Genomic DNA, 12,798 nt, shown 5'->3' with positions numbered 1-12,798 from the left:
CCTCTAAATGATGAGGGTCGCTTGAAAGGCCTCCGCTCTCTCTCACTAACTGCCACGTTTCCATTTGGGGGTTAGATGTTACGGACGGTACTCCGGTATTCCTCATTCCCGCGGTCCGCGTCAGTTCGGTGTCAGCTCTGACCGATGGTTGGCGTACGCGGGCCTACTGACCCTTCCCTCCAAACTGTCACTTTTCCATTAAGGGGTTAAACTTCACGGAGGAGCGTCATCACGGTATCCATTAGGTTAAACTTGGCGGTGGCGAGGCGGAGCTCCATCCATCATGAGAGGATGTGTGGAAGGAGAGGGGCCAGTAGTCCATTAGTAAGGCTAAGCTGGTGTTGGTAGTGCTTTGCTCTTGGGTTAGTGATGGGAACAATGCCCACATCTTTGCATTGGCACAGAACTCATGATCAAGGCTCTACCAAAACAGACCGTGTGGTATACTCAGTAAAGTTTTAAGGCACTGGTACTCAATCTCTAACTGTTATAATTGAACATGAACTTGAACAGGCTAGAAAATCTTTCTGGATACATGTACTAGTACCATTATTTACAGTAAAAAATATGGCAATCTGGTCTCAAACTCAAAGATAATTCAAACACTTGACAATAAGGAAAACTTTGGATTAAGTAATTTACGTAAATGCACAGTGGAGAAGGACCAGTACTTTGGTTAAGACTGTTGTAATGTTTTGCTCTCATGCCCACATCTTATAGTACAGAACTCGAGTTAGATACCAGAACTAGGGCTGTGTACTGGTACATGGTGCCTGTATCTATGAACTGATTACATGGATAGTATCCTTTTGTATCTTAAAACTGTCAGGCTGCAGTATAAAATTTACTATCATGCAAAAAAGGATGCCTTCATTATGATATCTAAGACTTGGTGGTCAGAGAGGTCAAACAAGTATGACCGACACAAAATCTAGAGCACGGTACAAAATGTACATGTATACAATATATATATCGATCAATACAAATCATCAATTTTGCTCTTTCACATCTTTTCCTTTGACTTTGGAAATTGACTTTGGTATTCTTCATTATTAATATAATTACATTTTCTGATATATTTTTTGCAACTAACAGCACATATTGGCTCTTATTGCAGCTGCTTTGTACGATTTATGGTCCAATTTTTTCTTTAAAATTTATGGAAATGTACACAACTTGATGCCTGTGCATGTCACTGTCAGTTGACATGGCCTGACTAATGAAATTTAACAGCTGGGTTAGCTTCTTTAGGTACAGGTACATTGTACATGCCCAGAATTGTACCTAAACCACTGTCCCTGTACCTGAATTTTGTTTAGGTACACCTGTGACTTATTCAGAACATAGAACACAAGAGACATGCAAGAATGCATGACAATACAAAATATTGCATGCTTCAGCTACTAGTGGGGCATCCCTCAGATAGGATGTTAAAACGTTGTTAGTTACTAAATTGCTTTGGAGTATTTCTTTAAATTTCATCTCCAGTTGAGGCATAATGTTTTTGGTGCGTGTGTTCATGTGTGTGTGTCTGAGTTTCCAGATATTTGTGATAAGCATAGTTACTTTAGAATCTCTGGATGGATTGTGATGATATAAATTTTGATATGTGGATAGGGGTTGGGAAAAAAGGTCAAGTTCAATTTTGGGCCCCCTGGTGTTTGACCTTCGTACTGCAGCAAATCTTCCATTTTTTGTATATTTTGCCCTGAACAGGCTTGATTTTCTTGGTGGGAGGTAGCATTTAGTGTGAGGTGGTATAGGTTTGGGCCCCCTAGTGGCTTGTTGCACATTTGAATGTCATTGTTGATCTTCTATTAGGCTCATACACCTCTATGCTTTTTATGGCTTTCAAACGGCTAGTTACTTTTATGACAAACATCAAAACCACACAACAAAAACATCAAAATTTGAGACATACATGCAAAAAAGGGCACTTGCCCAAGTTGCATGCAAAAAAGTGAACTTGGCCAAGTTGCATGTAAAAAAGTGCACTTGGCAAATTGCAAGTTGCACCAATCCCTCACAACTTCCTTCGAGACCTTTTGCAACTCCCGTATTTCGCACCCAAGACCCCGTCTCACTCTGCTCGTGCCATATGCTCCGCCATAAAGCCCAGATCCGCGGCCTATTATCCTGAGTGTCCACATTAAATGCCATTTTGGTAAAAGCAAGTCATGCCCATAAACCCCACATAGTGGCCCATCCAGGCTCGACCTCAACAAGATGCCATGCCGTTACGCGCACCATGGACTGCACAAGATGGCTTTCGTAGCGATATATACGGGAAACCTCGCGACCATAAATCTTCGTGCTTCGCTTGTATTACACCGCAGTAAAAGGTGGTGAGACAATAACCATTATGTTAGAGGTCTTTGTCCCGCCCCCCTCCCATCAGTACTCTCGCCACATGAAACAGTAGGGGTGTAACGTACCAGGACAATTGCCATTGACCCCCATTAGACTAAATGGCTTTCTGCATTACCCGCCATAAAATGGCTATCTCCGAAATCCGGTCATTGGGCGCGGGAATGCTGACTTAAGTCGGGACAAATGACGAAGAAGGGAGTGGGAATCAGTACAGATGCTATGACATTAACACATACTGCCACAGAGTCTATTACACAGAGAGCTCCCTTCAAAAACCATCACCATTCGTTAGCGCACCTTCTTAACTTCTTTTTGTCCGGCTACGAAAAAGACGTTTCAACCATCGTTATCATTTGTCACAGGGCTATGGTAGCGGTAACACCAATAAAAGAGAGAAATGCAATAACAGAAATAGCATTCATTTGGATTCATCCAACATAAACTTCAATGTGATAGTCATTATCATTACGAACAAAACCTAGAAGCTGTTGTGACAGATCTAAGTGGATAGTAAACTGATTGGTCATTGTGCAAATGTACACATAACCACATTTCTTGACTGTATTCATTAAAAGGAGATGATTCCATTTGTCGTAAAACAGTCATGATAATTTGTGAGCGTGTATTTTGTGCCTTTGTGCAATCATCATTATCATATGCGAATAAAAATAAATCTGACAGCGAAAATGCAGAAAATGAAAGAATATCCATTTGACAAGCTGCAGTTAGAAATTTCATAGAGAAAAATCACATCAAAAAGGGAATGCATAAAAGAAACACAGAATATTAGAGCCTCGATTTCAGAAACTGTCAACATCTGGCATTCTAAGGCAGTCAAAAGACAATTGCATTGTGGTGGTTGGTACCAAAGCCTAGGTCCTGGGTTTGAATCTTTTGACATGCAATTGATGTATATTGTTGTACCCCTTTCCACCCTACACCCAGGTATAAAAATGAGTACCTGACTTTGGATGGAGAGGATTTGGTTTGGCTCCACCTAGTATTGGGTTGAGTTGCAGCTTCCAATACCATGCCCTATGCTATTGCTAGACACATGTACAGTGGATAACAACGTCAACACATAACAACAAAACTATCTCCAAAAGGCAATGTACAAATGTATGGGACTACCTTTAGCTTGGCAAAGCACTAGTACCTATATTATGCATATATGTACTTTGCTGAGGGCACAACATTGAACCTGGGACCTATTGGCTCAAACACTCTAACCATTTCACCACACAATGCAACAGCATACTTTACTATGCCTTTATGCTATCATAGCATAAAGGCATAGTAAAGATACCAAGCCTGTCTTTCACTATCTCTCCCTGCCAGGGACTTTTTGGGCTCTTCCCTGAGATCTTCTGACCATTCTTCTCTAACACAAGAGAACCATTCAAATTTCTTGAGTTGAACCAAGAGCTCAGGATTCTTTACCACTATGGAAATCTATGCAAAAGGAGCTTGTGATTCTCTGTCACCATGGAAACCAGTCATCACAGCCTTCAAGTAACACCATAGTAACAGACAGTTCTTAGTCTGACAATAGATGGTCAATATTAGCACAAAAATACAATTATAGATAAACAGGGATTAGAATGTTGGCAATTGACCATTGACTGTCCCATTGCATATCAGGTGCATGCATATAGCCCCAGTTGGGCTCTGAAGCTAATCTCCAAGCAGATCCTACGGTAGCATAAGATAGTATCAAAAGCTAGCGGAGGAGTGAAGCCGGCTTAGGAGGTTCGCTACCGGCAAATGGACACCTCTTGGCTGACTACACACCTTGGCCAGTTTGGTACGATCTTATGCCATTTTAGGATCTGCTTGGAGATTACTCTGGAGCCACAAATTTGTGCCTCTCCATGCTTTCAGAATTAGGTCACGGCATCCATTTGTCACCAGGTCCTGGACTGATTTCTAACCGCGAGTTTAAAAAATCCAGTGGCATGGAAGTGCCCCATAATAGCCCCGTTGTCACAGGGCCTATGTTGGGGTAACACACAAAATTTTAGAAAAACGGCCTGTAAATTAATATACCAGGAGTGTCCCCTTAAAGCTTAACCAAATGGGACTGAAGCTTTGGCAGTATTGGTCACTGGCTTCTAGGGGCCTTACCAGTGGAAGCTATATGTAGAAACGTAATTTAGTAAGATTATAAGAAAACCATTCTCCTACGCAGAGGAACCACAGTCGTGTCAAAACTTCCTGTGTTACTGTACCTCTGCTACCTTGTGTACTCAGACCAGTTAGGGACCGCCCTACTTATAAATATTAATGAGCTTGCCCTTATATAGGCAGTCAGCCGTTGGGGATCGGGCGTAGGAGGATGGTGCTATGTAAGACGTAACATGATTGGCTGGTAGCTTCCCAGCGGCCTTTGCGAGACAGCTTGAGACAACAACAAGCCCAAGAAAGGCCTATTCTCTGATTGGTTGACAGCTTGTTTGTGGCGACAATCATAATAACCACGTATAGGGCATGGGATAGCAGGGCCCCATAAGGTAATGCCGTTGGGGACCGGGCGTTAGGAGGATGAAGAAAACCAATACTAATACTTTACCAGTTCTTCCTCCTTCACAGCAGAGTCCTTGTCTGCCCGGCTGCTGGAGGCTTCTCTGGACCGCGAGCGGCGCTTGGACGAGCCCCGAGACTTGGAGTGAGAACGGGACCTGCGTCTGGAGGAACCGCGGGAACGGGAACGAGAGCGCCGCTTGTGCTTCTTCTCTCTGTATATACACAGGAGGAAAACCATTATGTTATGTTATTGGGTGGGCCGACTACTCACTCTTTGCAGCCAGGGGCTGAATTGCAAGGAGCTTAAAATAGGCGGGGCTGAATCGCAAGGGTCCGGAGCGAGCTGCCATTCGGCGCCACACAGGTGACCTCAATACGACTGTAATTGCCCCAGGTGCGGCCAAGGAACTGTAGGTTTTGAACCGCTCATACCGCACCATCGCACATGTGGCGGGTTCTTTAACGTGCCCGGGGTATGGCTCTCCCCAGACTCGGGACCTCCATTTAATGTCCTATCCGAGGGACGACTCATTTTCACTTGAGTAAAGTGAGGAAAGTTCGTGTAAAGTGCCCTTCCCAGGGGCACAAGATCGGCAGCATGGCAGGCGGATTCGATCCCGCAACCTCTCGGTCACGAGGCGAACACAATACCACTGTACCACGCGGTCCCACATTGTGGATACAAGCAACTACATGATTCCTATACTACATAGTATACAGTCAAACATGCACTACAAGTGACCATCTGTAAATAAACACCACCTGACTTATGTGACCAATTTTAAGTGGTCCCTTAGTTAGATAATTTTCCTATTGAAAAAAAGTATTAAGAACCCTTAGTCTGTCTTAAGTTAAGTGATCACCTGTTTATATAGACCAGATTTTTATCTCTTCTTGGGAAAGTTTGACTGGCCTATTGTCAAGGAGTAATCCATTCAATATTTATTGCAGTTGGTAAATTTTGCCATTAGGGGGAAAGAGAGTAGTTCATGGCATTTATTTGTAACATTTTGAAATCTAGACCCTCTTAAATGCTATCTCCTGCATTTTGAGATGTAAATTTTGTTATTGGACTAAGCTGTTCAGCGGCATCTGTTTGGGTGAAAAATGACACAAGGAAGAAATTTTTTTGATAACTTTACAATCAATTTTTGTCCATTACCAGGCTTTTAGCCAGGCATGCGTCAATGCGTCATCTGGACGCACTTTTCTTACAATAACAAGAAATTTGATGCCCCTGGACGCCCTTACACTGGGAGAAAATCGTCTGACAAGCATGAAATTCTGATTAACCAGGGATGCTACCAGGTGATCTGTGGTCACAGTCTTCTACTGTGGCATCTGTAACAGTATTTTTGCCTCTTGGGATACCTAAGAATTCACTTTTTTAACTTAAAATCATCAAAAACTCTGCACCATGGAAGGTGGATGCCCCCGGAACCCCCTACAATAGTCACTTACCACGACTCACCAATAAATGGACTCCCTTTGTTAAAATCCTAGCTAAAAGCCTGTCCATTACAGCGGACGGAATAGGGGAAATTTTTTCCATCCCCAGCTGCAAAATTTGGTCAAAGAATGGAAGGACAGGTGCTGGCTACAACCCTGGCCTGAATGAACAAACGATGACAAACTCACAAAGACTGGAGTCGATCGGAAATTTAGACAAGTCCAATCTTTTTTTGGGGGGGTAAAGTACAGTTTCAACTTTATCCAGAATGATGTTCTACCAACATAGACGAACTTTCAAGTTAAGATGATAAAGAAAGATGCTTACTTGTGAGATTTCTTTGACTTGCTTCTGGACGATGATCTAGATCTTGACCTGTGCCTCCGTGACTTTGACCTTGACCTTGATCTTGACCTCCGTTTCCGTGAAGAGGACTTGGATCGTGACCGACGTTTTCTATGGCGATCGCTGGATGCACTCCTTAACAATGGAGAAGATACTTGTCAATTGGGAGTCAAAATCTATAGCTATCATGCAATTTATGAGTTTAAAAAAAAGACTTTTCAGCACACATATGTAATGGATTCAGACGTGGACTGAACCTGAACCTCTAGAGATCATAATAATAAGTTAATAAGTTAAGTTACAGCTGTGAATATGACCAACCAGTAAAGCTCCTTCAGACATAGACTCGTCCTTCCCAGAAGTAACAAACTTAAAAAAGGGGAGATACTGAAAGACGGAATACCAAGTAATACCAAGTAATACCACGTAATACCAGGTTAAACATCACAGAACTCAAATATTTTGTGAGCATATGTGTTCCCCACACATATAAACCAAACATTTTGTGGTTTATGGGCTTTAAAATTATATTTTTGCCTATAAGAATTCTGCTAACAAAACGCCGCGCGCCGCTGCCCCGCGCGGCATGATAGCGCTGGCGGGCCGGGTCAATCAACAACACGGTTCTTCTTCTTCCGGTAATGTCCAACTGCCGATGAGTCGGCAAATGTTTTATTCTTGAAAAAAAATCCTTATACACGTAGTTGGAACATTCAACAACATAATTGTACCAGCGTTGTCGTCGTGTTGCATGTTGTAACAGCTGCTGAGTTAGCCCCTGCTCTGACTATTATTTGTCAGAAATCACTTGAAACTGGCCAAATCCCTTCCCCATGGCTACATGCCAATATCTCTCCCATCTTTAAAAAGGGGGACAGGACTGATCCTGCAAATTACCGTCCTGTTTCCCTCACATGTGTTTGTAGTAAGGTTATGGAGCACATAGTGCAATCACAGATGATGGATCATTTTGACAAATACTCTATATTATCTGACAAGCAGCATGGGTTTAGGAAAAAGCGTTCATGTGAAACCCAACTTATTTTAACTACAACTGACTTAGCCCATTCTTTAGATACCAGGTCGCAAACAGATATGATTATAACCGACTTCGCAAAAGCTTTTGACAAAGTACCTCATGATCGCTTACTCCTAAAACTCCAAAATTAAGGGATTAGGGGTAAGGTACTTCACTGGATCTCTAATTTTCTCAAAAATCGTAAACAAAGAGTGGTAGTTGGGGGAGAGCACTCAGAGTGGGCAGAGGTAGTCTCTGGAGTGCCCCAGGGTACCGTGCTCGGACCACTACTGTTCTTAGTGTACATTAATGACTTAGCCGACAACCTCAACTCTAACATCCGTCTCTTTGCGGATGACTGCGTCATTTACAGGGAGATAAACAGTGACAGAGATCACACCCTCTTACAAGAGGACATCAATACATTAGATACATGGCAAAACACATGGCAGATGAAATTACACCCGGACAAATGTTTTGTTATGCGTTATACCCACAAACGTAAACCTAAACTCTACAACTACAAATTAGGAAGTCATGTTCTAGCCGAGACTAACAACCACAAATACTTAGGAGTCACACTCAACAACCAGCTCTCTTGGTCACAACACATACAGTACATTGCTTCCAAGGCTAACAAGACGTTAGGCTTTGTGAGACGCAATCTTTTTAACTGCCCCAAATCAGTCAAAACAAATGCATATACATCCCTTGTTAGACCACATTTAGAGTATTCCAGCGCTGCCTGGGATCCATACCACAAAGAGCACATTGCTAAGTTAGAGTCCGTTCAAAAAAGAGCGGCCAGATTTGTCACAAATTCGTATCATAGTTATGATAGTGTCACCAAACTTGTCTCTGATTTGGGGTGGGATACTTTACGCAACAGAAGGACAGCAAATAGATTAACAATTTTACAGAAAGCAAGACACCATAAAGTAGCCCTACCGGTCGAAACTCATCTAAAGCCTGTACCGCGCCAATCGCGACACTCAAACCCAAATTCTTACAAGGCTCTACCTTTTCACAAAGACTGCTACAAACATTCCTTCTTCCCACAAACCGTGAGAGATTGGAACTCTCTACCATACGAGGTCACGGAGATCACAGACGCTCCAAAGTTCAAGGAGGCAGTTCTCCGACGCCTCAGGGGACATTAAGGCGCAGCACTCCCCCTGGACGCTTTGCCCCAACTGAGGGGCGTTGTCCAGTACTCAATCAAGATCAAGAAGATTAGCAGAAGCCCAAAGCACATATCAATAAAAAAATGTTACCTGCTACGGGACCGGGAGCGCTTCTTCTTGTCGTGTTTACGGCTGTGTTTCTTCCGATCGTCGTCAGAAGAGCTGAAACAAAAATTACCCCTCCGTGCTATAAATTTTGAAAAATAAAGAACGTGGGAGTTTGCGTCGCTATAGAGTAGAGTAGAGAGTAAAGTACTAATCATAAAAGCTAATGACAGGGCTAGTTCCTAAACAATTGAAACTATAAACGCAATCTGATCTCACAATTTTACTATAAACGTGTTGGAAATAGGAGCCATACGAAAAACATAGCTGATTCGGTTTCGCGCAAAAAATTCTCGGCGCCCCCCTCCCCCTTACCTGTGCCGTTTCTTGGACCGAGAACCAGACCGAGATCGGCGTTTTTTTCTTCTCTTTTTCCTCTCCTCTTCGCTTTCGTAATCAGAACGACCCATGGTGTTTAATTACACATTTAAACACAGCATCCATCCACTTTAAAGGCGAGAAAACGCGAAAGAAAACGCACGAAAATCGTTTCATTTTTTTGTGGAGGCCGCCATCTTGGTTTGCTAGGGATGATGGGAGGTCAATGAAAGGTCAGCCCCCCTCTTTTGGAGGTCAGGAAAATAAGAAAAAGTTATCTTTCCCGCCCCTTTCTGTCAGACGTTGAGTCTAAATAGATCGATCATTGCATTTTATTCTGTTGATCAGCCCCCCAGAAAATAGATGGGTAGTTTACTGATAAACCATGGTAGGAAGTAGGATATGCTTGACAGCTTGTGACGCCATTCCTCTCCTTGGTGCTGACTTGGTCATCCCCACAATAACTTTGAGTAGGGCTAGCATGTTTCCGGGTACGTGACCCACCCTGGCAATCAAAAAAAAAAAAAAATGAGACGTTATTATTGATTGACGTTACTTTTTTTTCGTTATCTATTTGAATTAAGTTATTTAGGTGCTGTAACAACCATGTGTTTCTATGGATTTTTCCTGAGTTAGTGGTGCGTTAGTTGGCTGGTATTATTTCAGTGAGTCTATAACACAGTTACAAGCTATGACTCTGCGCAAATGAATAAATGACAACGAAGACTGTAGTACTTATAAGTGTGCAATACGGAATAAGATGATACAAAAGAGACCACCATAAGAGAATCACTACCTAACTACCGTCCCTATTTTTTTCAGGACAGTAATCTAAAATATAAGTCGTATTTTTCTTTTAGGTCAGACACAGTTTTCAAAAGGTTGATTAACAGATCATGTGTGTTTATTATGTACACTTGAGTTGAATTTGTAACGTTAGCCACACCACAAACGGGTCTCATACATGGGGCAAGGAACTTGTGTGGTGCTCTTGATATATTTTCTATGCAATTATGGCTAATTCAAAAACGTCCTGTTCTTTCAAGTTCTGCTTGTTTCATGGTACCGGTGTTCATGGGATATTCTGGGGTTCTGCGTGCAGCATGGGAAGTTTGTAAACCCTTTTTCAGCCCGACAGAGAAAATACGATGAATGCAATTAGTTCTTAAAGCATGGCACAATTATTATATCATTCTACTAATGATACTTCTATATAAAACGTTAGATACAAAGTGTTTTCAGTCTCCATACATGCACGTATGCAATGCGTCTTCTGCCTTGAAACGAGTTGAATAGCTCGAAAAAGCTGGTGGATACTTAAGAATTGTTGTGCGTTTTCTATTCATGATTGCATAGAAAATAGAACCATAGCGTCAGACAAGGTTCCTGTCCCATTTACACTGTATATTAGACCTATTTGTGGTTGTTTGTGATCGTTTTTAGTCGTCCAGGTTGTTCAGGCATTTTTAACGGATGAAATTGCAATTGGAAACATTTTGGATAACAAAATCTTCATTTCATTGACATTTGTAATTGTATGTATATTTAGCACATTAGGTTCACGATGTGATATCTCATGCATTTACAAACAGCGCACCTCACACAATGGTCCCTCATTTTTTGTAGCTTGAACCAATAGATCTGGCTTGATGTGAACAACCTACAGCTTTTCTACAATGCAACAATGACGCATTCACTCATTGCATGTCGTTATACAAGTATTACAATGTAAAACTTGATTCCACATACGCTTCAAACATTACCACAATCTATAGTTTTGTCTTTGATTTAAATTTTCGAAAGCCCTTGTTAGCTATGAGGAAATTTACATGTTTCCTTTTTTTCAACTGACCATAACAAAACGTGTGTACTCTAGCCCTTTTTAGGTCGAGCGTCTGACTGTAGAAATTCAAAACAAATTATTAGTTATTAGATGGACTTTGTACAATTTAGGTAAGAATGTGTGGTAAACATATGCGCTTCTTTGCTCCATTTATAGATGCACTTATGCTCGTATAATTAACATCTGTATAATAACAATACGATGTTGAAAAACAAATGCATGATGTATTCTAGTTTTACATTGCTAAACTGTAACGTTAATTGTTTGATGACTTCGGCCAAATTCCTTTTTAAAAACGCACGAAAAATCCCTACCGACGGATCTTATTTTTTCAAGACTGTATTCGAAAACACAACATTTTTTAGCATTTAGGCCTCTCCTTGCATCAACTACTGTTTTCTAGGAGCGATATCTACTATAAGTATGCTTAGCTTACTGGCCTTGCGATCAAATTATGAACGATTCCCTTAATCTACGTTAAACGCATTGAAGTCTCTTTTCAAAGGGATTAAAAATGTTGCCAGGGATTGAAAATGTTGTCATGAAATCAGAGTTGACAGGTATTTGATTCACCGCGACCGACATCACTTCAAAAAGCTAAGTGTACGTCTGACAATGCCAGTCTCCTCCCAACGCCCTGCGTTAGTAATCTAACAGAGACCCCGGACTGAATCCAATCGCTCCGAGTGTCAGAATGAAGTGTTTCGAGGCGACACACCCCACCGTGCCCCCCTCCCCACCACCTTGTATTCTCCCGGTTGCCTACACGGCTTTTAATTCAACCGTAACCCTGTCACGTCTACTCTACTTTCTAGTCACCTTCTGTTTTTACTTTAGGCCACAACAAGTGAATTTTATGGATGACATCAGCGCGCTCATTTTATTTAGCCTGATAGGATTTTTTTCTAATAGAAATGTCATTAACACGCTAGTTCACCTTTATCCGTGGGGTGACCTTTATCCGTTGTCTTTAAAAAAACAAGTCTGCTGACAGTGGTTTTAAATTTGCAATATTTTCAAATTGTTCCGATCTTAAACCACCGTCCGTCGACTCTACTTTCCAAAACATGTTTTTTGTACAAACAACGAATATAGGTTACCTTCGGATAAAGGTTTTTAGGTTAGTCTGGCAGCAAAATTTTGTCCCTCAAAATGCGGGAAATGGCTTTTCAGACGATCCAGATTTCAAAATAGTCTGCCAGCAAATTTTGCCCGTCAAAATGCAGGAAATAGCGTTTAGAGGGTCAAATGTTTTGGTGAAAACGACGAGTAAGTACCAAATGGGAAAATGTATTGCACTTGTACAAGTGACACTACTGAGGTACATGTATATGCAACCATGACTGTAGTTGCAGAAGTGAAACTAGTTCAATAGTAAAAGTAGCTCCAACGTACTATGAGGACTGTAGTTACTCTCCAAGCAGAGGTTAGGCTCCACCTTTTTTTTACGTTTTAAGTCGTTTTATCGGGCTTTCTGGCCGCGAAACATCAAGAAAGAGTACAAAATAGAAACCCGGATTAAAACGTCTAAAAAAACGTAAAAAAAACAGCCGGATCCTATAACCTCAGCTTGGAAGGTAGACTGTAGTTGTCAACTTTAAATTGGCAAGTGATACCAGTATACCACACTTTGTTCACCTGT

At 41.6% G+C, this 12,798-nt stretch overlaps 1 protein-coding gene across 1 annotated transcript in view; it reads right to left on the bottom strand.

Annotated features, from left to right (window-relative positions):
* Positions 1 to 9,519, bottom strand: part of LOC118427519 (serine/Arginine-related protein 53-like) — a 29,509-nt gene extending 19,990 nt beyond the window's left edge. Inside the window, exons 1-4 of the mRNA XM_035837356.1 lie at positions 9,311 to 9,519; positions 8,981 to 9,052; positions 6,671 to 6,823; positions 4,940 to 5,105 (exon numbers count right to left, since the gene is read on the bottom strand). Of these exons, the coding sequence (XP_035693249.1) occupies positions 4,940 to 5,105; positions 6,671 to 6,823; positions 8,981 to 9,052; positions 9,311 to 9,405 (486 nt within the window). The 5' untranslated portion in view covers positions 9,406 to 9,519. The remainder of the gene's footprint in view (positions 1 to 4,939; positions 5,106 to 6,670; positions 6,824 to 8,980; positions 9,053 to 9,310) is intronic.
* Between the last annotated feature and the right edge of the window lie 3,279 nt (positions 9,520 to 12,798).

This window comes from Branchiostoma floridae, chromosome 12 (genome assembly GCF_000003815.2).
Source record: "Branchiostoma floridae strain S238N-H82 chromosome 12, Bfl_VNyyK, whole genome shotgun sequence".
NCBI classification, from domain to species: domain Eukaryota; kingdom Metazoa; phylum Chordata; class Leptocardii; order Amphioxiformes; family Branchiostomatidae; genus Branchiostoma; species Branchiostoma floridae.
This window is presented reverse-complemented; position numbering and strand designations above follow the sequence as displayed.